General features: G+C 35.4%; 1 protein-coding gene across 3 annotated transcripts in view; it reads right to left on the reverse strand.

Annotated features, from left to right (window-relative positions):
* cntnap2a (contactin associated protein 2a) overlaps nt 1-27703 on the reverse strand; it is a 322102-nt gene that overhangs the window by 170990 nt on the left and 123409 nt on the right. For 2 of the 3 annotated variants that reach the window (XM_037973045.1, XM_037973044.1), the window contains exons 1-3: nt 25868-26233; nt 16619-16729; nt 4492-4685 (exon numbers count right to left, since the gene is read on the reverse strand). In XM_037973045.1, the coding sequence (XP_037828973.1) occupies nt 4492-4685; nt 16619-16729; nt 25868-26048 (486 nt within the window). In that variant the 5' untranslated portion in view covers nt 26049-26233. Of the gene's footprint in view, nt 1-4491; nt 4686-16618; nt 16730-25867; nt 26234-27703 lie in introns of those variants that run through there. The other variant, XM_017428430.3, reaches the window with a different exon arrangement.

The raw sequence follows: 27703 nt of genomic DNA on the forward strand, positions 1-27703 counted from the left end.
GCTATGGCCTCTTGATATTTTAATTATTAGTTGTTTATCAGTGTCATTGGGACTCCTTTGTGGCACATTAGTATGATTACAAAAGCAAAACTAATTGCTCAGTCTTCACAGATGTTTCTTCATAGAGAGTTATACAGTTATAGCAGCCACACTCTTGCTTTGACTAAGCTTGGCTGGGAAGGAGTTAAGTCATCAGTGAAAAGTAACGACAGGTGGTGATTGGTTGCAAGAGGTTCCTGAAAAGAACCTTCATGCATAAAAGTGCAGGACAGGTGTTTTTTCCTCTGGGGATGGCTGTGTGAGGCTCATTCAGTGGTGAATGGGATTGAGCCGAACGTGATTGAATGGGCTGAAACAGGGCCTGATGGTGGCAATGTGTGTGCGAGAGAAACATTAAGCTGGTTTATGCGCTCCACCATCCCCACCAGTCCTTTTGATCAATAGCACTGATTGCTCCAATATTATCACCCCTTACACACAGAGACACACTTCACAGAAAGGTTTATAGTTGTGCAGAGGGGGATCTTAATCACCAGCTATAGCTTTAGTAAGAGCAGATATGTGCCAACATGTGTATGTGTGCATTTTTCTAAACTGCTTCTATCCCAGAGCATCTTCTAAATAAAACCAGAGAGGGGGAAAAAAAAGCCACTCTTCTTTTTCTTGTTACTCCATGGATTATTGATGAGATATGCTCAGCTTGGATTGATTGGCTCTCTATTTGTTTACATAAGCTTTATTTTGAATAACACCAGCTATAAATTAAAAAGCAATATATGTGTCACACATTTAGGCAAAATGGGGGGGAAAAAAGTCAGCTGTGGTTGCAAAAACAACAGAGAGATTAATGTGTTTTAGAGTATTTGCAGAAATATTAGAGGCAATGAATCAGGGTTAATGGCAGAGGGAAAACACTTTAAAATGAATAATAACCACCAAACAATTATGATGTAGCATACAAAAACAACAACTTAATTTATTTTTAACAGTTAATGATCCATACTCGTCACTGCAGCCAGTTCTAAAAGTGTGACTAAAAACAGAACATTAATGATGGAGCTATTAGTGGACTGAATGCAAAGCTGACACCAAGGGTCAAGCGTTCGAATGTAAACATTTATAGGAAAAACAGTTAAAACTTAGTCTAGGCTGAATATGATGTGTTCTAGTGATTTAAAGAGATTCTCTCTTTAAATAAGTATTAAAACGAGTCATTAAAAACTGACTAACTGAATCAGTGGGTTTGAAGTAGTTTCAAAGTCTATAAGATGTATTAATGAAATTATTTCATCATTTAGGTGATAAGTATTGTAGTATAAGTCAATCATGTTTTTATTTATTTGTTTTTCTTTTTGACTTTAATATAAACTGGTACAGTAGGGCTTGACCAACCCAAGATCTTTTTTTCTTCTTTTTTTTTTGCAAAGTGATAATTCAACCTTTCTAGCCGACTTCATGAATACCAATAAGTTCTAGACTCTTGGCACAACACCAACAACAATAATGTTGATCTTAACAAAACCTTTTGGACTGCATTTGCACAAAAATGGCCCGTGAATTTTCAGTTTATGATTTTAGTAACGCTCTTGCAAAATAATAAAATGTGGCTTTGGTCAAAATTTTATCATGGCTTTTATTATTTATGTTTAATTGCACAATAATTATGATTATTTAGATATATTACTTTGCATTTTCTTGAATGTGTTTTATTGTTTAGCATTAATTTAGTTCGTTAGTTTTTAATTGTATACCTGGTAAACACATTGGTTGACTATAGTTTTTAAATATGCTATCAAAATCTTTACTTTAAGTAATGTCAAAAATGAACAAAAAAAGTAATTTTTACACATTAAACAGTATACCAAATCTTGGTATCCAATTAGAAAAAAAAAGACAGTTTGTATTTTGTAAATAATACTGAATTTTTAGGACAATAAAATTTTGATGTAATTTAATGAAATAATGTCCGCAAAGAGGAATACTGTGATATGTTTTTGTGTAACAGCCTTAAAATAGTTCATAATCAGCCACAAGTAGTAAAAAAAATAAAATAATGTTTTGAGGCAGGAGTGGGTTTGTGAGGTTTCACAGTTAGATCTTTAATTACTTTCGAGATATAGCTCTGTTTAATTTGGAAATATAGGTTTGTATCCCACCTGTAATCAATATTTTCTTCTGTTTTCAGCTGTTGTTTGATTGAGTTTAGTCATTAAAATGTAGGTAGTTTAAGGTAGAAAAACATTGTGTTTTGTGCTAAAACAAACTCTCAAGGAGAACAATCTCCTTTTTTCTTACTTATCGACTTCTGGTTCCTCAAAAAATGTAGCAGCATGAATAAAAAGATCAACTTGCCCGTTTTTAAAATCTTTCCCAAACAAAACTGAAGTTTATCCATTCAAAAAGCCAACAATGTACAGTGTGGTTGCTGGATGTTAGTGGAACTGAATTGGTATAATGATAATGAACAACCTCTACAATAAAAGCAGATGAAAACTAGACAGAAATGCACAACAATACATAACTTCATTTGGTCCACAGTTAAAAACGTAGGTAGATACTCTCCTTAAATAACCATAATTTTGATATTTGTTGTCTATCTTGGGGCACAATTGAAATAAAAAAAATACAGAACACCAAGAACTTCAAAAAATTCAGATTTAAAAATGTGTTGCACACTTTAGCTATATATATATATATATATATATATATATGAAATCATCATATTTTAATAAAATTTTAAAAATTACATACAAAGCAAAGCTGTTTGACACCCGTTTCATTCTTTTTAGCTCGCTGCATAAATTATGACAGAATTATTCTCGTCCTTTTCATCCAACATCTGCTATCACCAGCAGTTTTCAACTATACAGCATAAACTATTAACTCATTAGCTAATGATCATGGATTGTCAGGTTCTACACTCAAGTACTTTCTAAAGTAGCACTGCAGAGATAGAGGTGATTTAGTCAGGAATAAAAAATGAAGAAATTGCAGCCAGAGATGAGATAGAATCTGTAAACCTCCAAGAAATGAAGTGCTTTTGCTTCAGCGTCTAGACACAATCAGTGCTGGAATAAGATCTTTGACTGGAAAGTTACATTTGGTAAAAAGCATGCTAATAGTCTGATGAATATTTATATGCACCATGCTGTGAAACCGAGTTTTACTGCCACCTGAGCTTTCCTGCGCTTATCTATTTGTGGCTATAGAGAAGGCTTTCTAAATGAATAATATATAGTAATTTTATAGTAATAATTTTGAAAGCCAGCAAAATTACACACAAACATATATTCTTCTTCTTATATTAAATATTTCTCTAATGTGGTCCCCAAACAAATTAAAAATGCAGTACACATTCTGTCAATAGTCTACTTATCGAGCAAGAACTAACTTTTATTTTTTTCCCATAGATTTTATTTTAATAGAAACTTGTAAATAAAAAGATGAGAAAATTTAACAAACTTGTTACATTCACTGACCTCTTGAGGTTCTCTTGTTGGAAAAATGTTTACTGTTTTTTAGGCCTGCCTCACGCCAGTATCTCACCCAGATGCACAGGTTTGCATTCACTAATTTAGCCACCAAATATCACAAATACCTGGGTAAAGGTTGTGGTACTGGCTGATGTCAGCATTTCACCGTTTATCTGTGGCAGCAGGGTGAGGTAGCAGTCCTGAAGAACAGAGTGAGCCAACGGCAGAGCCCCAGGAGTTCAGCAAATGTGACAAACTCTTTAAATAAAATTAAAATAAAACTAAATGTAGTATAAAACTGTTTTATTACGAGCAGTTTGAAGATAAGCCAATCTGTACAAGAAATTGTGAACAAGGATGGTTAAGCTCAGCACTAAAAATAACTTAAAGAAAAAATGTATGCAAGTCAACCACATGTAGGGAAGGAGACATACAAAAAACAACAACTTTTTATTAATTTAAGTCTGAAAATTTCTCATTTCAAGAGTTAGTCAGACATTTTGCCAAAACTTCATTTTTGTGTTTAATTGTTAACAACAACAGAAAAACAGCTATAGTGGGGAAAGGGATTGGCCTTTTATTGTCCACAAGAGAACCATAGGTTTATTAGTCCACTCTGTTTTTACTATCTCACCAAACTGTAACATCCTTCTAGTTTGGTACTTGAAGTAAAACATTTATTAGGTGTTGGCAGTATATATGCGAGTAATCTTTACTATCTGAATGACACAAGACAAAGACTTATGATAATATTGAGCATGTTTCATTTTATTAGAACATTATAATAGGAATAAGACTGCCTTTGAACCTCTTGACTGAGGTTTTTATGACTCCCATATAAATCAAGCTTTAGGGTGTTCTGATACTGGGAAATTTACATAACTAATTGTTATAAGGTTGATATCCTTTTAAAACAATTGTTGAATTTTTTTCTCTCTTTTGAGGATGATATACCAATAAGACATGCTACTATGTTGTCATAACATCCAGACAAAGGTATGAATTTTGTTTTACTTACCCAAATGTTTCCATCTTGGTGATATGGTTTCCAGTTCCTTCCTGTGTCGCTGTAGAGGAGACGGTACTGCGTCATCCAGTCAGAACTGCTGTAGCGGCCCTGCGTTGCTATGGCGTTCACCTGCTTCCTGGAACCAAGGTCCACCTGTAGCCATTGGTAATGGTCACTGTCCAGAGGTGACCATCCACCAGCACCTGTAGAGTCAGTAACATTTTCTAATGAGTGGCACAACGAGGGTTCTCTCTCTTAAATAGTGTGATACAATGGCTCTGCCATGGGTTACATAAATAAATAAATATCAACTAGGAGGAAATGAACACAGCTTCTGCTCAGGTCACGTCAGCCATTGACCCCAAGGCAGCAAAGACACAGCATGGTACTGGTATAATGATATTTTCAAAGGGAATGCAGTTCTAAGGATGTAGTCCATCATATTATTGATGGTCAGAGTCCAGCAGAGTGACCCGGGCATTTGCTCCAAGACAGACTCCTGCACAGGAGAAGCAATCTCTATTTAAGAGCTTTTCATACAGGTTTGGCCAATAATCCTGGCTATAAACAGATTCCTTAAGTGCATAAAACTCAGTTCAGGAAAATTACATTAGTATAAGTGTTTTTTTATTGTGTTTTCCATTTTACTTTCAATATGCAAGGCTTAATGTGAAATTTTATATATACTGGGTGGTCCATATTTACTTCTGTAAAATATTGAATAGTGGAATACTTTGACCTCATCCAAATGCTGTTTACTAACTAGTCCCAGCTCAGCAAGATTATACCTTAAGGTCCAAAAGTCCAGTGACTAAGACATCATTATTAGAAGGCACCAATGTGGAAGAACTGAACTTCACTTTCTGTTTCAGAAAATTTAAAAACATTTGGAATAGCACAGTTTTAGCACTCAACATGAGAAGAACTAAAATGATTCAGTCCTAAAAACAACTGATGTGGCTTAAAAATCCAAAACAGACCCGACAGGATTCGAAAGATGCATCAGACCCTGATATTTCAGCTAATGGCTGCTTGATTATCATCTTGTTGATGTAGACACTATTTTATATCTGTCAAAATGTTTAATTCACATCATTTTTAGCCCATGCAACAACAAATTGTAACAAATTAAGTGCATTTGCTACAGACTACTAATAACAAAGTGTCCAATAGTACAGTCGAAAACTGCTTTTATGCTGAGCTGTGTGTTGTGTCAAGAAAAAAACACAGATTCATCCTTTCAGTTAAGAGAAAACCTGTCCTTCCAGATGCAATATAAAAAAGAAACTAGGACTGACTGAAGTACCTGCAGATGTCAATGATAGATTGAAAGTAAAGTAACTGATTTGAAAGTGCAAAGAAAAAAAAAATAAACAGAAACACAAGGACAAAGTGAGAGGTAATAAGTCCAAAAAAAAAGTAGAAACGAGTGTGAGAAGAGCACTAAGCATTGTGAAAAAGGGACAGGATGACAGTCATAAGATAAAATAGAAAGTGCCAGAGTTTGTAAAAAAGAAAAAAGAAAAAAAATTCTATCTTATCCAATTACAGAGCCATTACACTCCGGCTCCGGAGTTGACAGATAACCAGGCTTGTATCAGTGGAAACGTCAATATCTCAAAAAGCCGTTGCAGCAAAGTGGTTCCCTTGAGGGGATAAAACGCTATCAAAAAAGGGAAGGGCAGAAAGGAAAGACAGGGTGGGTTGAGGAATTGGGTTTGAGAAGGACAGGGACTTGGTGATAAGCAAATATACAGCAGGAAATAAAGATTTAAAACACAAACTAAGTGGACATTGACCAAGGCAATGTAGTACTTTGTAAAAAGATAGGACAGCAATGTGATGGAAAGACTGGAGAACAGGTGCATGAGGTGGGGTGGCTGACAAGAACAGAACTAGCTAAATTGAAACAAGGCAGACAAATAAGGTAGCAAAAAAAGTGTTAAGAGAAGATTTGATGGTGTACTTTAGGAGAGCCAGAGATGAGATGTGCACAAATCAGTCGCAAAAGATGTGGGAAGGTAAAGAGGGTGACGGATAAAACCAAAACTTAAAAATGCGTGAGAACTTTGAAGATAAACTGAACTCATTCTGCTCTGGAAAAGGATGCTGTCAGTGGAGAATTAGACTGCAAGTGGGTTCAAATGAGCGCAGATCAGATAGCAAGGATTGGAAAAGTTAAGAGATGCATTGACTATTACGAAGAAAATAGAAAAAAGGGAGAAAAGAATATTGCAAAAAATATTAAGGGGAGGGATGTAAGCCCGGCTGCTGAAGGGCTTTAGTGATGTGTTCATGAGAATGTTCAGCCAAGAAAACAATCAATTTGATGGTGCTCCTTTTTGTACTGGGCCTTTTCTTAAGTCAGTTTAAATTTCATGACAAATAAATCTTAATGTAATAGGACCTTCTGGTTTGCTCGCAGTAGATGCAGTGAAAGCTGTCCCAGCTGACATAGGTTTTTTTTTTTTTTTTTTTTTATTATTTAACCCCCACCTCTGGTAAGAGTTGCTTAAGTGTACACTTTTCTGCTGTTGGCCAGGAATGGTCCACAAAGTAAGAAGTTGGCAAATTTTACTCCATCATTCAAGGACCCTCATATGTTCCCTGCTTGTTGGTAGGTATAAAATTTTCCAGTCTGACATATTTTCTGCTCTGCAACTTTACTGCTTCACTGATCCTACTCACACCACTGATGCCAGGCCAGCATACACTCAAACCGAAAGTCCTACGTCAATAAAATTAAAAAAAAGACTCAGTGCTTAACTGAGCTGTGTGGCTAACACACATTTTAGCTGCATTTCTTTTCTAAAGTTCTACATCTACATCTCAGCAACTTCACATTTCTCTTTAGGGTTGTCAAACTTTCCAGATCTGCTGTTTACTGTTTTGATGTCCTTGGACTTTTCTACCAGACCACCTGATTCCCACACCTATTTAGTATTCCAGCCTTCTTGTCTGCAACTTAGGTTTGAACTGGGATTCGCCTGTTTTGTGGCACCTTGTTCCTGCCCGATTCTTGTTTCCAAAAAGAACATTACAGCCACAAGAGTATGGCTGCTGGTGTTTTTAACTCTGTGTTTTTGTGTGGCTGTGTGCATGTGTACTTTAAAAAAAAAATGGGCTCCATAAACAATTCTCTACAACTGCTAAGAAGGCTGTTTTCAGTATTTTACCAGTTCTTTTTGTATCTGTTGTTATAATAACTTTAGCATTCAAAAATTCAGTTTATGAATGAGCATGGTCTGACTTCTGACTGCAAGTAATGAAGTAGTAGTGAAAACGTCAGTACGATGTTCATGTGAATGCAACATGAACAAAATAAAGATCCAAACAAGTTGTATTTTCTTCACACAAATACATACATTTGACAACATATCAATTTAAAACAAAACAAAGTTAAAGGCCTAGCATGTCTTGGAGCAATGAATATCTTCTGCCAAATGAGAGATGAATGAAATGAAAAGAGAGAGAGAGTTAATTCTAAAGTTTTAAACAAAGATATGCAATGTGTGCTTGGAGTATGTGTTGTGAATTACAGTGAATTATGACCACACTAATCTTTTGTTCAATAGGTAGTACTGACGGAGTTATGGCCATTTTTGTGTTTGTGGCAGCCATCTTGAATTGGGTTGACTTCACAAGTTGTTTAAGTTGTAGATGCACATTCATACCAAAGCAGCTTTATTTATAAAGCACTTTAAACAACCACAGGACAATAAATACAGCTTAACAGCAGTCACAAGACAAATAAAATAAAGTAAAAACAACCCATCTGAGAGTTTCATTAATGATATGTTCAGCCTTTCATGAGAAATTTTGCTAACACGGCAGACAAACAAACAAATACACAGACATGGGTAAATTCATTACTGTTCTTTTGCCTTCAGTGGCAGGTGATAAACATTGTATGGCATTCATTTAATGACTACCTCTCCCAATCTAAGCTGAAGCTTAACGATGTTGTCTAAAAAAAAAAACTTAAGATGACTTTTTTGGTGAAAACAGCTTAAAAAAGGGGTAAATGAAAGGAAAGGGCAAAGGTTAGGAAGTGCGGCTGAACTGGGAAAATGATCTTCAGGACATGTGAGGTGTTAGGGTAATGGGTTTACCAAAAAGTATTAATGAGGAGAAGGAGAAAGTTGGACTGAAAAGTCTGGGTAGAATTTCAAGTTCAAGAGATCATAAACGTGACAAATTTGGGAAAAATTCTTGTTGCCAAAAGAAAAAAAAAGAAGAGAAAAAACATTGCATATAAGAGGAAAAGCACGGGAGACAAAATGGCATATATTATATTTAAATAAATGCATATGCACACATTTTTATTAAAAAAAGAAAGAAAGAGTAGTAGTTGACAAAAAAAAAATGTAATGGTCAACTCTATTGGTGGGGAGGAAATGGGAGGTGACAGTGTGAGTGAACAGCAGCAGCAGCCAAAAGCCAAAAAAAGAGAGGAAGGGGAGTCAAGAAGCATCAGGGGGACTGTCACTGTTCTCTCGCCTGTCACAAACACAGATGTTCAGGGAGGAGAGGAGGAGCAGAAGGAGAGGAGGTGAGAGAACACAGGAGCAAAGAAGGCCAAGACACCACATCTGAGGAAGAGACACAAAAGGAAAAATGCAAGAAGCAGAAAGACGGAAAATCAAACGCTAAAACTCACAACAAAGAAGAGAGAATATGTACTATCACATAGTAAAACCAAACAAACAAAAAAAAGGGATGCACAATACAATTTTCCCCATTAAAAATAAAATAGGAAGCACTTTCATTAGATAAAAGACCTTTAGACGATCATATTTCTGTAAGTTTTCACTATTGAGACCATAAATGATGTAAATATTTCACAAAAGCAAAGAAAAAACTAATAAAATGTGTTTTAATTCATGGCATTCAAATGCATATATAGATCAAAATATATTAAACAGCTTAAACAGTCTTATATATAGAACTGTAATGATTTGTTTTCCCTTCTTCGTTGAAACTCCTTTCTATACTGACAGAAATAAAAGAAGAAAAATAAGTGACTTTGTTACCCAGTCAGAAAAAGGATGCTTTAAACATTCTGAAAATAACATTAGAAAAATAAATGCTGCTGCAGAGCAAATAAGTGTGTTGAAAAGTGACGTAGGACAAAGAAAGTAAAATAATTTTAAAAAGTCATGGAGTCATAACAAATGATTGGATAATTGGTCATTAATCAACATTTTACAAAGTACTTTTTTCCTTCACAGAGACTTCTGATTGGTGAGGTTTAGGGATTAAAAATTTACTGAGCAACAGAACAGTTGGGATTTTTATTATGTTAACATTATATAAAACACCAGAAAACCCTGTTTTTGAGCTTTTATTTTGATAATGCTACAAATAACGATGCATCAAATACGTGTTACTTTTCAAGCATCGTGATATTTTGAACAATTATCTCTTTGATTAGTAATCAGTAAAGAAAATTAAAAACTGAAAGTAAATGTTCTAGTTCTGCTGTAATCTCTTTAATTACCTTAAAGGCTTAACAATAAAATGCAACTGACAGTTTTTAGAAGATTTTCATGTTTTATATGATTTCCTTCTTAAATAACTTTCTGGCTCAATACAGGGTAAAACAATATATAAGATGCTGACTCTGAACAAGAAGAAAAAAAACACCTCTGCTGCTGCTGTGCTGTATACCATTACCTGCTAATGTCGGTATTTACAGCTTTTTAGAAAATATATAAACTGTTTCCTGACTCCTGGCTTGTGGACATATCCTTCTGTTGAATCCTTTAGAAGCCAGCCACAAATGAGAAAAATGTAGATATTTTTCAAACTAGAGAACAATGTTTCAGTTCTTTATGATGACATAACCTGGCACTGATGCACATACTGCATTGTGTATTACTGTGGAAAAAAAACAAAGAAAAACGGCCACTGATTCTATCAATACTGATTATAGTCCGATACATTCACACACATTAGTTCATGAGCAAATTTAAGTTTAACTGTGTGTATTTACAAATGCAGGGTTTTGATAAACCTTTCAGCTAATTTCAAACTGGTCATGCACAGACAGTTTTTTCAAACAATCCAAAAATATTTAAAATACAGTACGAGTAACTTGAAGTATTTCTGGGGAAAAATGATAGTTACACGTTCAAAAATAGTCTACATTAAGCAATTCACAAATAACAGGAGGGAGAGCATTATAGGAAGAAAATCAAACAAGAAGGTTCCCTTGTGAAAAATACTGCAGAAAAACAAAAGCTGCAAATGACTGGAGAAATTTTCTGTTCCTCATCTTACACATCAGAGTTCAAGAAACCATGTTGTTACACTGGATCGCAAGCAAAGATATAAAAGCTCCCTTTGGTTGCTTTCAACTTGAATCAAAGTATCCACCTGCGTCGGCTAAGACTCACCACTGTTTTCTGTTTCCTCTGTTCATCTTTAGGTTGTAAAGCTGGCATCAGTGATCATTGCTTCCTTAACCAGAGAGTTCTCAGATTTGTTTTGTGTAGTAAATAGGAGAGGGAACAAAACAAGTAGATATGAGTGGGTGGAAAATGTATGTGCTTGTTGGAAGAACAATGTGTGTAATGATGATGAAGTCAAAACTACTGTTATCTTTATAAACCCCCACAGATTTAAAATATATGTGTATTTAATTGATAGAGCACTGATAGTAGACCCAAGAGAGGAAGAGAGAGAGAGAGAGAAACAAAACAATCAAAGCAAATGTAAGCAATACAGAAAAGGAATATCATGACATTTTAGATTTCGGAAAACTAATATTAGCTTTGACTTCCAATTTCTCAAGGACAGACTGAACCTTTCACTTCAACATCTTTGCTAAACAGTGTTTAATGACCATTAAGACCACTACATGTTTTAGCCTAGCTCATCAATAACTAGACCAACAAAACCAGTTGCTAAAGAAAGGTTAACCAACAAACCCATTTTCATTAATGAACTGTGGTGAACTGAACAACACATCTGGCATAGCAGTTTTACACAGCTAAGCACATGAGCACCAAGTTAGATCTGCCTGTTAGACTTCTTTATTTTAATTTGTTGAAATGAAGTGTTACAGTGAAGTTGTTGTGTAATAAAATTGATTAATATAACAACTTTTTTTTTTAACCAAACATGGAGCTGTAATCTATATTTTTAATATTCTAGTCAAACGAAATTCTAACAATACAGTTTTCTGGACCATCTCTCTTTAAGTATTGTCCCACCATTTTTGGAAACTAAAAAATATTATATCATGGCTTATTTTGATTACAGTATACATTAACATTTGCAGACATTGTAATATATCAGAGTAAATATCAAAGCTGGTGGAATGAATATAAATATAGTCAAAATTTATGTAACAAAAGTGAGCATACAATAAATTGTATTCCTAAAACCAGCCAACACAGATTTATGCTGTACTTATTCAATAAATTCACAGTTTGCACACCCTGGAAACTAAATTTAGGAAATGATCACATATAAGGACATTTTAATAAAAAAGTCCAAAGTTGTGGGAACAAAAAATAAAGAAAATAACAGAGTATGAGCTTTGAAAATCCTCTGATACTGGCTGAGACAGAGATAATTATTACAAAAGAGCATAACTTAGAAATATATGAATGTGTGTGTGTGTGTGTGTGTGTGTGTGTGCCATTTGATCTTATGTTTCTGTATATTTGTATAGCTCCTGGAAGAAAATGTGAATATATTCATCAAAGTTACCACTTTTGATTAGCACAACCATAATAACAGAAACTATAACGTTGTAATTAATTAAGACTTGAGGCTGCTGGAAAAACAAGAAGAGAGTGAAAACAGCTGGTTGGCCCTCTGCTAGTACTCCATCTTTCTGTCATGGAGCAAAGGGAGTGGATGGAGACAGTAATTTAATTAGAAGACAACCGTCAATATCGATGGATGACTGCAATGGCTGGAGACATCAAACAAGTTTGCAAGATGACTGAGAATGAAAACCAATGCATAAGAAAGGGAGGGGAGTCTGGTTAATAATGTAGAAAGTCAGAACAGTTTTCCTGCAGTTGTGACATATACAGTTTTAAAAAGGAAGTGACAAAATGAATTTTTTAGGCTGTGAGAAAATAAAAAAACTGAGGAGAAAGTGAGAGAAGATAAAAAAAAATGATAATGAACTTTAAGATAGAAAGAAGACAGTTTAAGAAAAAAAGAAGTGTGGGATTGAGAATGTTACAGTAGAAAATAGAAACTGTTGAATGAAAATGAGATTGAGTGAGAGGAAGGGCATGCAGGGATGTGATGTCAGGGACAGACAAAACAAAGCAGAGGACAGGAATAGAAAGAAGAGGAGAACAGAATGTAATAATTAATAGAGCGATTTCATGCATTTTGCACTGTAAAGAAATGTGAACACATTTAAATGGTATAATAAAGATTCATATGATCAATTTCTATTTCATTATTTTCAAACAAAAGGATAATTTATTGTATTTAGTGAGTTTGTCTCTGCTCAAAGCCGAAATGATTTTTCTCTTTTATATGAATTTCCTCTAAATAAGCCAAAACAAAGTGTTGTTGCAGGTTTGCAGAGAATACAAGACAGTGCACATAAAGAGTTTAAAACTTCCCTGAGAACACAGCAAAACTAAATAAAGCTAACCTTTCCAAATTATGAGTCATATCAGGTTTATCACACTGCAGCCGTCCCTCATCGTTACTCGTTCTTAAATCCTCACTGTATTTTTCTCATTTATTTTAATTCAGTTCACACTCCTCCGAGTGCCTCGGTGTCAGTCTCACTCAGTTTATCTTCCATTCATTCCTCATCTCCTCGGCCCCTCCTCCCATCTTATTTTTTTCTTGTATTCCCCTTGTCTCTTCTGCTTTAACCTGTATCTGGAGTGTTCTTGTTCTGACGCCACTTCCACCCGCTCTCTCTGGGTTTCGAACCATTACTGCACTTCCACCCATTCTGACTGTTAACATAATAGTTACATGGATTTTTTTTTTTATTGCCCTCTCCTGTCTTTTATTTAAATAGATTTTTTGTAAAAAAAAAAAAAAAGAACAATCATCTACCTTTTATATTCCAAAACAATAATTCAAACTAATTTGTAGCACTGTAAGGGAATTTTAAATGCATCAAAAACGTGTAAAATGTAGTTGAGCAACTTTGAACCAAACTGATACAAAGAAAAAGTATTTTTTCTCTAGTTAATCATCGCTCTGCTTTTTTTCCCCTTTGCTCTAACTCTCTTAGCAGCTCCTTTTTTTTTTTTTTCAAATCGAACTAAACCAAAGGGCTGCAGAAAGACTTGGCTCATTTTTTCCCCTCTGTCTGACACTGTTGAGATATAAAGGGTCTTGAACTTGAAGTAGTTGAAAAAAGCTATACTGAAGAGGGAGGGAGGGGGATGTACATTTGAAAGACAGGCGAGAAGAGCAGTGATAATGTGAGGTAGAGAAGTCAAAGCCACGAGGAAGGGACAGTAAAAGAGCATGGGTAAACGTGGCAGACAGAATAATATTGTAGGAAAATGAGGAAGAAAAAACAATTAGATTGAAGAATTAACAGACTGATATGCAATAGATGAAGGAGAATGAGTAGAAAGAGTAAGGTAGCACAAATGAAGTGTTAAAGTCCTGTTCAATCCTGGCAGAAAGATGGAAATTAAAAAAGAAAGCACATAGATAATGTATTACGCTAATAAAATATATTACATTTTTATTACCAGCTACTAATACATCAGCTGACAATTAAAACAAATTGGTCTAAGAAATATTGCAATGTAATTTCACAAATGCACTGTCATGGAATACAATACCTTTTAATATCTGCAGGAAAAACCTACCAATCAATGACTGAGATGAGATGTATAAGCTTTGACTGACAAATGGGCAAAACTTAAAATACCTGTCGACATTCACAGCTTCCCATGAGTGCGGTGTTCTGGTGATTTTGTGCCTCCACTGTTTCATATCTGTGGAAATTGTTGTGAAATTTCTGACCGGGGCACACCTTCCATATTCTGCATGTAAATATATGGTAGCTACACGGTTTAAACTTTTTTTCCACATGATGTATGATGGTCACTGTACTTTCGAAGCACACTGAATATACTCATTTTGACAGAATGTGTGCACATGTCAATGTTGGCACATTTCACACTAAATCAGCTTCTGATTGAATCTGTTTGTTGTACAGTTGTGCCACTCTCTGCCATTGAGGCTGGGCCTGGATCACAGAAAAGGGAGATATGAGAAAAATAAAAAGATAGGTTTCACTGCAGCATGTTGGGCTGTTAATTGCATTTCATTGATTTTGTGCCTCCCCTGTTTTATAGCACTGGGAAACTGGAGTAGAATAGCTTATAAGAACATACTCATACTGTGGACTGCAGAGATGTGAGTGAAGATGACAGGTGGTGGAGGAGGAAAAGAGCTGAGAAGGGTTTGGATAGCAGTAAAAATAATTTACTGCAAAACACAGAAACATCACAAGAAATATAGATATAATCTCACTAACTTGATAAAGTACTAAACCCTTAATTTACAGCACTGGGGTGAATTTAGAAATACGTGTATTCAGCATAAAATAAATATCCAAGAAGTGGATCCGGTACATATTAGAATACAATAAACATCCACTTTCCTAATCATCAATGCTGAGTCAACATACATACGTACTGGGATGATTAACTTCTGTTGTTCTGTTGTGTGAAGTAACAAATGTGCATGTGGCACCGACTGTACTCCTATTAAGGATTGGTTATTTAATTTTAATTTCAAGCTTCTGGACTTTAATTGGTCACAGAAACTAAGCATTTCTGCTCATGTTCAAACTGTGCCAACACAATTAATTGTGATTAAAATTTAACTGCTCGATTGCAACCTTGCTAAAGAGGAAAGCTTAACTGGTAACATCACAATTATATTTACGTATAATATATGTTTGCATAAAAATTATATTTATTTATTATAAATTGAGCTTTGCTAGGAACTGTCAGGCAATTCATTGCTATTAAAAATGTAACTAAGTGAGAAATTCTGTTGAGTTTAATTGTAATTATCTTCATAACTATAACATTTTGGTCAAATGTTAGATAAGTTGTTTGAGTCTAATTATAGTAATATTTCTTTATATTATCCATATTTATAAAACATTATGTCTATACTTTAACTAAATAAACCCAACAGGATACCTGCTGAACTGAGACAAGTCTGGATTAAATGAACCAAAAGATCCAGGTTTATCACTCTTCCTGGGTGTCATTTGCGCAGCAGTAGTCAGGGAAATGCTGTAAAATGCTGTATGATATTCGGAGAGTAAAAATGTCCAGAATTTGAGAAATAAGAGAGAAAAGCGCTTGGTTTGTTTGTTTGTGTGTATAAATTTAAACATATGTTTTCAATATAAAGAATAACAAGCATCACTTTGCCAATGAAAAACAGTATATCCAACAAAAGTGTACATTTGTTATATTTTATGCATCAGTAACATGTCAGGTGATATTCCTTTTCTTCTTCTCTTCACTTAGTTTTTGTCTCTTGTTGTTTAGAAAACACACATTAAAGAAGTACCACTCCTGGCCGCTTCCATAGCAGTAATTCAGTTGATTTAAAACCCCAGATTACCTTGCCTTTACTTGCCAGGTCTGTGTTCACCACTCAGTTGCCTCAGCTGCAGGGTGACTCCATTAGATGGGAAACTATGAATTATTAATTGTATAAACATAAAAGGGGTGTAATTGTCTGTCCATATCTCTTTTAGCTGCAGACTGATGTGGAAATGAGCCTCTGCCTGAGCTACTGAGATAATGATTAAAACTAAAGACTGGGAGGAGGGTGAGAGAAGAAGGAATACAAAGGGAAGAAGTATCGGAAGAAAAGAAGAGAAAAGGGAAACAGAGGTAGAGGGTGAGAGCAGCTGTAAGGCACTGTGAAGCGTGTCACAATATGGAAGCTTGGACATTTATCTCACAGCGTGTCATCTGCACAATCACTCATATGAATGTATGCACATGTATCTAAATTAAACTATTACTCTTTTTCTGTCTTCAATAAATGTGTACACAGATCCTGACCTCAGCATTCATTTGTGTGCGAGTACAGGGACATTTGTGGTCTTTTTTTTCTGTTTGTGTGAGTGGACATGTGTGCCTACCTCCTCTCCTGTTGAGCTTGGCATATCCAGGTGCATATCCACTGGAGAAGACAGATGAGCTGGTGAAGGCCGTGTGAGGCAGAGGAGAGGCTAGAGCCTCATCACACTTCTCTGCGGGGAGCGAATGAATGTGAAGACAGAGAGAGATGACGAGGGGATAGAACAAGACGGGAAGAATGGAGGTGAAACAGAAAAGAGAAAATATACTTTTTAGAAACTTAGACACAACATGTTTAAGCTGAATGAACATACATAATGCAACTAGTAGCCATTAAAATTCATAAAATGGTAAATCATATGGGGAAAAAAGTACATTTCCACAGTTTGATTGTCCTCTAAACACAAGTGCTTGAAAACTCATGGAGTCTAGATGCACATTTGCTGTTTTAAACAGTGAAGCTCTGCATTGTAGTACTGCTCAGGACAAGCCGATCTGAAAACAAATTCCCAACCTTCAACCAGGTCAAAGTTAACATTTGTTTTTGTTGCATAATATACATTAGAGATACACTGATCTGCCGCAACATTATGACCACTTGCCTTTATGTTGGTGCACATAAAGATACCAAGGCCCCCATTGGTGTACATATATATATATAAATAAATAAATGTAATCACTGTCACATTCACTTCTCTCTAAAATAAAGGAGAAGGAACAATAAAGGAACAATCTAGCAGCTACCTCTTTACGACATACTACTTCCATAAATGTATATTGTTTTTTAATAATGCCTGACGCCCTCTGCCTTGCATGCCAGCAAAGATTTAAACAAAGATCGTATGTGATCAGTTAGTGGTCAGAGTCTGTGATGGGGATGTCAGCTACTAATACACAAAATTTTAGCTCAATATCTGTACAATTTACTGAGTTATAGACATGTTTGCATTCAGTTAACTGGCGTAGCCACCTTGAATCAAGTTAATTCCAAAAAGTAATCAAATATGCTTGACTGCAATAAATCATAGGGTGTTATATTTCAAATGCCATACATTCAGGTTCTGCATGCTAATTATATATTTGGTCATTCCAGTGGACTCACTGGCCTTGAAGCCCACATCTGGTTTAGATGATAGCGATGACAGAAGAGAAGGAGAGGAGTGAGGAAAATGTTGATTTATCACATTTGATGTTGTCATTTCAATATTAAACAATAATATGATTCACTGCAAGTTTTTCTAATATTGTGCAGCTCTAGTGCAACTGCTCTAGTTTATATTTTTCTCCAATGCAGACTGTTTGTAAGATAAGCAGGTAGAACTTACTTCCTGTTACTGGTTATGGCTCATGTCAACCCACAAAGTGATATTCTCCAACTTATCTCCCCTTTGCAGCTGTACCAAACACACACACACACACACACACACACACCTAAAACAGCAGCAACCACTAGTCATGAAATCACAAGAAATCTTTGCATCATACTTAAATGTCTCAGCAAAGATTATTTTGCAAAAATTAATGAAAATAATATGCATTTCAAATATTAAATAAAATTTATCTATACCCCCAAACACAAGGCATCTTCATAATTACCATGGTGCACCTGGATCTAATTAAAGACAATAACACCTAAAGCTTCAACATAACTGTGTTTGTTTTTCAAATTCACACAAAGTTAACATTTTGCTACCATTTGGGGTCTATTTGAGAGATGTGCAGAACAGTTTGGTGTGCAAGGTATTCTTAGTTGTTTTTTTGTGCCGTTATTGGTATTCTTTCTTTGTTCTGATGTTGAAAAGTTAGAAGTCAAAGTGGACAAAGAACTGATTGGGGTCAAATGGAACTGTTGTCTCCATGTTTTTCTTTTCTTTTATACCTCATTCTTCTTTTGTTCTTATTGTTTTTCGAGTGTCATCCTCTACTTCATGAAAGTATTGTTACACTCAGCCTCCTTGCAGATCAACTTTCAGGCAATTAACTTTTTTTAATAATATGGCATCATCTCTGTATGCTACATGTAATTAGCTTTATAAAGGGACTGCATGCAAGCCCGTCTACATTTGTTAAATGCTGAAATGTTGCAGAAGGGTACCTTTGTGTGACCATAATTTTATTTGTATTTTTTTTCTAGTGAGTAAAATGCAGTCAGTTGCTACATATTCGCTTACACAAGTGCAAGTCAAGTAATTTAACTGCAGCTCTAGTTTCCGTATTTTTCAGGTTAAGAGGTTCAGATTCTGTATGCAGCTCATAAACATGCGCTGCAGGTCAGACATATACAGAATGAGAGCTGGAAAGGAAGAAATGAACAAAATAAAGAGGGGCTTCATAGAGACCAAGTGGATTTTATAAAAATGGAGGTGTAAAGAAAAATATTTTTCAGTGCCTCCAGTTATTTCCTCAGGGCCCCTTTACCTCATTGAATGTGTGTGTGTGGGTGTGTGTGTGGATGTGGATGTGAGGTAGAGGAGGAACCACTTTGTAAAGGGATTTTCAGGATAAGAACTGAACAAATAATGACCCTTGCATGGATTATGTACAAAAGATGCTTTGGTAAAGAATGTGTTCTGTTAAAACAGAAAGATTAACATACACTGAAAAGGCCTCTTGAAAATACGGATTAACACTCTCTAATCAGGTTATAGAAACCCTCTCAGGGGCAGTACTGTAATGCTACTGGCTATGTTTTCATTACAAATGAATCCATGTTTACCTTCATGCAACATGAACTGATTCTGCTCTTGCTGCACATCTGCATTAAGGACACGGCCCCACATCAGTCAGCTGATCTGAAACTTCATCAGCTCTTTAATTAGATTGTCAGGAAAACCCCCATCTTTTACTAAAACTTTCTCCAAGCACTTTTTTCAATTTCTTTAATAATCAATTTTTTTTTTTCATTATATAATGAACAGCAGCAATATAATTTCCCTTCAGGGTTAATATAGTGTGATTCAATTCAGTCCAGTTAAATTAGATTTGATTCAGTTATCTTCTTTGTATCTTTGTTTTGTGAAGCTTCTGTCATAGCTGGTTGGTTTGATTTCCCGTTTTCTGCCCTGTGAGTTGTCTAACAACAACAAGTAAATTTTATGTTATTTTATGTAGATGTCATTATCAACATTTTATGTTTTTGAGCATTTTTGTCTTTATAAAAAGTATCAAAAGTAACTTTTCTATCACAGTGTCCTGGTTTTGTAGTCGTTTTTCTGAATCCAAAAGCATTCTAAAAATAATCTTTAACCCTGATCAGTCTTTTCTGAACTCAAGCAGTCTTGTTTAAATTCAGTGATAATAAGATAAAAGTGTTGTAAAATGGTGTTTTATTGCATGTGCAAAATAATAGTTTTATCACAATTGTTAAAAATACATAACTGTTGAAAATGCAGTGGGCAACAATGCCATCAATTCCCATTTTTTCCTGCCTGACAGAAGTTTCCCTTTACTAAAACAGAAAAATAAAAGAAACAACCATCTCTACAAAATTACTGTTTGCTAACATGGAGGAGAGAGCTAAAACCTCTACTGGGTACATCCTTTGGGGACCTTGGATCCCTTCTACAAATACCCAGATCCTGAATGAGGTCCAGTATTTCAAGATGCAGTTGATGGTTATATTTGTAGAAAAAACAAGTGAATATTTAAATCTTAACAACATGGAAATCATAAAACTACAGCTGTCTTCATAACTTAATATCCCACTATATTTGTAGACTATTGAAAATGAACAATGAGTTCAATTTCTATTGTAGATCCTAGCCCTAAAGTTACTGACAAAAAAAAGATTAACTTGAGGATGGATTTGTACTATGAGAGCTACTGCATGCTCATTTTGTAGACCAAAGAGCATTAAAAGTCTGCAAAGATATAAAAAAAAAAAAAGTGCTTTGTCTAATTCATAAGCAATCCAGGTAGGAACAATAAACAACAATAATACACTTTAATTTACTGCTTTTGATCATTAAAATCCACACAAGTAAATTGTATTTGTGACTAAAAGGGCAGCTTCTGTGTTTCCTTTGCTACTAATTAATCCTTCAGAGAGATGAAAACCATATCTATCAATAATTCACTAATGCATCCCAGTGGAACAGCTGCTTCCCACATACTGAAGCCCCGCGGGACTCAGGTAAAAAGATTATGAAGGTATATAAAGTTGTAACATGAATACAAAAGCACCTGCATAAATTCATGTGCTGTGTGTGTGTGGAATATAGTTTCGTGTGCAAACAACTAGAAATTTTGATTACTTTGTATAATGAGCGAAATGTATGTAGAAAACATTCAGAAATGCTGTCCATATGGTCATGTGCTTCAGACTCAAGTGAGAGATCATAGCCACTGATATTTGACAGTCTCAAGTGTAAGGTAGGGTTCTGTATGTTCAGGTATTTTAGGGCAAAGCAAATGACTACAATATCCAACTGCAAATGTCAACCTATTCCCTGGCGACGGAGAGATAGTTTTACGCATGATAGAATGATATGAGAGGTGAACGGAAAGGGGCAGAGAGTGAGGAAAGAAGAGGAACAGATAAAATGAATAAAGAAGAAGAAAGAAAGCAGACAGAAGATGAGAACGAGGGAAACTGGCTGTCTACCACAGCTTTCTTGGTGACATTTCCAGGAACAGGTAGGCAAATAACTCGGATGTGGAGAAATAGCAGCCAGAAGTTGTGTGAGTGGGCTGCCAAAAGTTGGAACTAAAGCCATGGAGAGCTTATTTAAAAAAAGCTTCACATCACTGACACATCTCTAGTGATAAAAAGAGTTCAAGAAACTTAATGTTAAAAATCCAAAATGTCAGATAATAATATAGTAAATGTCATTTTGAGAAATAGCCTTGACAGAGAGCATAAAAGGTCCAAACACAAAAGCTGTACACAAAGCGCACAACAAAGAAAAATGATTGACATCTCCCAGTTCTCTGTGTTTTAGCAATAAGGACAATAATGTAATCAACTTAGAGGAGCATTCATTACAAGCCTAATCTATGGGAGGAAAACAAGCATTTCTGTCTTCATTTAATGACTGCAAGGAAACCGTGTATAGTTTTGGTATTGTGCTGTCAAATCTGGTCTTTCAATAACAATGCTGAAGTTGGTTGAAGTGTAGGCTCTTTCTGGATCCACGTCATTAACACAGTGAAAGCTGTCAAAGTGCCAATAGCGGAGATGCAGTCTCTTTAAACTGTGACTGAGTGTGACAGACTACCTGTGTGCACGGTTTTGGCATTAGGTACAAGTGAAAGCTTCAGTTTTTGCCAAAAATCACATTTCCAATAATTTTCATCTGCAGCCAAAGGCAATAATGTTTTGCCTGTGTGTGTTCATTTGTTTGTAACATTAGCAAAATCTCATTAACTAGTAGACATATTTTAATTAAACCTTTAGACAAAAATACTGGATGTAACTCTACAACTGATTAAAGATGGCTGCCAACTGACCTTAAGAAACAAATGACTATAACTCAGTCAATCTTACAGATATTGAGTTAGAATTTGGTGTGGTAGTAGCTGAGGGTCATCTTTAACACATTCTCAGAATTGAACAAATCATGTGTGATCCTTGTTTAAAACTTTGGCATACCTCCAATACCTCACAATATCACATAAGAAAGTGGATAACATCATTTACATCATAATGGCTACAACTTTGTAATTTGTAAGATGATTTCATTTAAAAGTATTGCATAAAATAGGCATCAGTCAACATACTTTTAGTTACTGTAAAAGCAGGAACTTATTTGATGAGCATCAGCAGCAGAAATGTGACTTCCACAAAGCATGAAACTTGCACTCTTTAGTCTGTTAAGACTAAAATAAATTTAAAAAAGAAATCCATTTTTGTTTAGTAAGTGGCAAAGAACCCGAAAGCCCTTTGCTAATTAGCAGGCAGCTAAATTCACATCTTGTCTCATACACCTGGAATTGCCCGACAGGAGCTCCCAAGTGAGCGTCACAGAAAAAGGCACCATATAGGACACAAACTAACAGATGTTCCACAGCTTAGAAATGACCTTTCTAATTTGCATGACAGATGGTTGTTTATACCACTGCCAGCATCTTAAGTCTCAACCAAAATTTACAAAGTAAACAAAAGATCTGTTACATCTGACTGCAGGAGGAGGGGTGAATCTATTGGCCTCACAATGTGATTTGATTATGGTTTGTCTGGTAATAATTTCAGGTTTCTGAGGGCCCCTCAGTGTCTTGCATCAACAAAATAAAATAACCACATACATTCAATCAGTCAGATGAATAAAAATTCTGTGCTTTCAAAAATTAGTAGTTTTTGTGGAAAGATGCATTTTATTCTCAAGACCAGTGATTTTGGTGCAAGTTGTACTTTTTATATACAAGTCACTTGCCTTTGAAGTATATAATAAACATGTTTTGGCTACTCAGCTATGATCAAATGACTCTGTACATAGCTGTTGAAGTTGCTATAAGTTAGGTGATTTGCTTCTTTTCCTTTAACAGAGAGTTGCTGATAGCTGATTAGTTGGGCTGGCTGTATTAAGTTGAGTCACTCCAAAAACAGATTTCATTAGGTACTCATTTTAGTTGTTATCACTGGTCCATAACACACATTCTGAGCACAAAACCTACACAAGATCTATTAAAATTTTGCTTTTAAATATTTGGAGTCAATGCTGTCGTTTAGCAAAATACCTCATGAAGCACTGGACATATTTTAATGATCGTTTCAGGAAATAGTTACTACTAGAAGTGATTACTTTCAAAGCCAATCTAATCTAATCTATGGCTGACAAGGCCGTCTGACCTTTGAAAACACAAACATGGCAATAATTCAGTCAGTTTTTAAAATGTGCTAAATTTTCTGAGAATCATTTACGAAACCCACTCCAAGTGTCATTTGAGGCATGAGATTGTTGCTCAAAACTTTAGCATTAACTGTTGGAATTAACCTTTTTTGCTTGCTAGCAAAATATCTCAACTGGAAGAATTTTAATGAAATTTTCAAAACTTAGATGTACATCTAGAATTGAGTGAATCCAATTTAAGATGGCCACCACAGCTACTTAAAGATTTCTTAAACAAGAAAACAAAATAAAGCCGTCATGGCAGCAAAACATACAAGCTCTATGGAGTAAACACAAGTAGACAAGCTGGCAACCTAGGCATGACATGAGTGTATGCCAGTTATCCATGGTAGAGAAGAAGAGACTGACAGACTGTATGGACTGGGGCTGAGGAGGAGGCTGAATGGAGATAGGGAACAGGTATAGATGGGCGTGGCAGGCTGACATTGGAAAATACTGACTGAGGAAAGAAAATGAGCTAAAAACAAAGTGCAATAAAAACTACAGCAAACACTAAACAAATAACAAAAATACAAATTAAACAAGCACCCAGGATCCTGATATAATACTTTGTTCTATGCTTTAAAAGTTTCATCTCTTGGTGCTGGAGTTTGAACTTCAATAGTTACATTAATGCACTGTTAAAGCTAAATGAGGTTTTTCCCCCTTTTACAGTGGTTGAATGTAGCAAACTTTGAACTAGTTCATAACTATGAATGTGTCTATATTGAAAGTTTTTAATTCTGTTCTCTTACTGTTACTAATGCTTCTTAGAAAAAAATTGCACTTTTTGGCTAAAGTCTTTGTGAAATCCAACAATGGAACCTGTAGCAAGATTTTAAAAGAACAGGAATTCCTAGAAGTTCAAGGTAAAGTAAACGCCAACAGCTTTCCCTCATATAAGTTAGCTAACTGTGAAGCTTTATAAGCTCTTCATGAGTCGATGACTTTGACACTTTAAAAGCTTCCACAATTTTTAAACACAGCATGCAATCAAAAGTATGTTTCTCAAAGGACAAAAACACAGATTTATTTTATTGTAGTTGTGAGGCTAATATTTTTTGAAAAGTATTCATACATTTCTTTAAAGGATATTTTGTGTCTGCTTACGTTAACTTGCTCTTGTTGCTCCACAGAATACATACAACAATCAATTTCCTTCACAATAAACTCAATCTTGAATTTACGAAGTCCATATCAATGTCTTTTAATGATCCAGTTTGTGTCTCATACAATATTACCCAGCCTGCACTGCTGAAAAACCACAGCAGTGTTTCATTATGCACATTTATTCTTAGAGTTTCTACTGTCCTGTGGTGTATTATGGAGGATAACAGAGGGACTGAAGAACAATTATCTGGACTTCAAGGTGGTCACCCACTCAATTTCAAGTCACTTACTATCATGGCATGAATCAAAATGATCGTTTATCTCATCGTAACAAAGTTCTAGTTTTACCTAAAGTAAGATAAAAACACAGACTTTTTTCTTTCTTTTAAAATAATATCTATACTAAATATTTGAATCTTTGGTTTTCTAGTTGTCTAAAAAAAAACTAACAAAAAAATCCATTCCCAGCTGCAGTACTCCAAAGTAAATGTTTTATTGGATGCCTTGAAAAAGAAAAAAAAAAGTTGCTTTCTTGACATATCTCTGTATTTGACTTTCTGTCTAAATGCATTTTTAAAGTAACATGTAAACCGCCCAAATGAAATGAGAGTTACTGCATGTTCCATTATCTGCTGTGGTGCAGGAACAAGCCATGCAGTGCGATGATCTAATTCTTAGAGGACTCATGTTATAATCTTTTGTGCATTTGCAGGAAGTCATCAAGGGTAAACTTGGGTTGGGAGCTTTTCAGAGCACCATGATGACAAATGCTGAGTCATTGCTCATCTTCAGTATTACGTAGCCTGTTCTATCATTGCTTTTGGACCTAATAGTAAGCCACAATTTCATAAGACTGCTTTTCAAAGCAATGAATGAATTCTCCTTTATATCTCCAGATAATTTTTTTTAGAAGCAGTTCTTTTAGGTTCAGGAGACACAAGAGCTCCCTCCATGAGCCAAATTGCAATGAACAAAGCAGACAAAGAAAAAAAAAAAAAAAAAAAAGCCAATATTCACATCAATTACGTTCTATAATAACAAAAACACATCCAAACACTGACATCTTATGTTTCTTTGTTAATCAACACTGACAGGAAAAACACATGCGAAACGGACAGTTGAATGGTAGACCTATGTGCAGTAAAAGTAGGAATAAAACAACTGGATGTTATCATTCAGTTTTAAATAAAACCTGAATGCCATATTTGAGGCAGGTTATCATCAGGTTAGGAGAGGATTTGGACCCAGAATGCAGACCAACAGAAAGAAGTAAAACTAATTTCTTAAATAAAACAAACGTCTGACGTGTCAGGCAGCCAAAACAAACTCACAACCAAACATACGGACACTCACAAGGCAACACGAGGACATTACCTGAGTGTGGCAGACAACCAACAATGAACCAGCAGCAACGGAAAGCAAAAAAAACTGAATATGCAGGCAGGGGCTGATGAGGAGTCGGACACAGGTGACTAATTGTAAACAAGGAACAGGTGAGGATGGGTGAGGCAGACTGACAAGAAAAAGTGATAACACAGGGAGCAAAACTACACATAACAGAATAAATAAAAACCCTCGGATCACAGGAAATAAAGCAGAACTACAGAAACAGAAATAACAATAAATCTAATACAAAATATTACTCAAAACATAACTCAAATCCTGACAGTTATGGACTGAGCTGCTAATGTACGCTGATATGGACAAACCCTGGCGAATTAATAACCAACAATAAATGTAAATCTGTAGTTTCATCTTTTATTCCTGTGTTTTTCAGAGGAACAAAGCTTCATTTAATTTAACTTTTTAAGGCTTATTTTTTTTCCTAATACATCAAATTTATTTGCCCACTTTTTTCTTTGTGGGGGATCTGGGGCCTATCTACAGTGGTCGTTGTGCAAAAGGCAGGGTACCCCCTGGACAGGTCGCAGGTCCATTACAGGGCCTCACAACCATTCACACTCTCACCCACAACTAGAATGAATTTATAATTACAGATTAATCTAACCTGCATGATTTTGGTCAGTGAGAGGAATCAGAGTATTTGGAGAAAACCCACACATGCATTGGGAGAACATCCAAACTCTGAACAAAAAGACCCCAGGCTGGGAGGCAATCCTGCAACCTTCTTGCTTTGTGTCAACAACTCTAATCACTGTCCTGCCATGCCACCCTCTCCTAATACAGAACTTATTATTATTTATTCTATTTTTTATTTGCTGTAGATTGCACAAAATAGACAGTGATTGATTATTAGATCAACCTTATCCTTCTTTTCATCTGAGACAAATATAAGTCAAGGAAGCCTAACCAAAAGCAGAGATTTTGTGTTTATAATTTGCAAGAATAAAATATTCAGTTTTTTAACAATATTTTTCTAAAGAGATTTCTTTGTCATAAAATTTTTTTTTTTGTGATTTTTTGAAAGGAGGGTTGTTTTTTATTATCCTGTTCCTTTGCTGTGCCTTGACCACTGTTTTAGGTCATAAAGGATGCCCTCTTTTGTTGTTCCATTTTTTGAGATGTCTCGGGGCAGAATCCTGGTGATGGACGATTCCATTATAGGTGGAGAGCTCCCATTGGTTGACTACCTCAGGAAAAGGGCCCATAGTTCATTAAAATAAGTTTAGAGTCCCTGAAGAATGCAGTTTTTTGCTGAAATGCATTATGGGTTTATAGGTCAGGATGACCATGCCAGGAAAATGAAAGGATTTTAGTTTTTTGTTGTTTTTGTTTGTCCCATTTAAAAAGACTATTATGTTCATGTAAAATGCAGGAACCACTTCAACACAGTGTTTCCTGGTTTCTTGTGTGAAAGTGCTTCCAGGAGAGCCAGTGCATTGCAAGGGCTTTTTATTTGCTGCTTTTTGTCCAGATTCATTTTTTAAGTTTTCAAACCTTACACCAAACAATTTTTATCTACAAATCGAGTGCATAGTTTTAAACTCAGGCTTACACTTACATTTAATACAAATAGGACAACATGCCAATCTTGAAGTTTCATCAGGTATTCCCATTACATTTCATCTTTTTGTGTACGGAGCACCGATAATTTAAACCACTTTTACAAAACACATCAAGCATGGACTGTTACGCCTTCTGGCTGCTGCGGCTTGGGGTGTTAAAGCGAACCTACCGCAGTTGCACCCTTGAGCTGCCAATCCAGACATAACAGATCTGTAACAGTCAACATTTGAAAGGGGAAGCCAG

This window comes from Kryptolebias marmoratus, linkage group LG21, assembly GCF_001649575.2.
Source record: "Kryptolebias marmoratus isolate JLee-2015 linkage group LG21, ASM164957v2, whole genome shotgun sequence".
Taxonomy (NCBI): domain Eukaryota; kingdom Metazoa; phylum Chordata; class Actinopteri; order Cyprinodontiformes; family Rivulidae; genus Kryptolebias; species Kryptolebias marmoratus.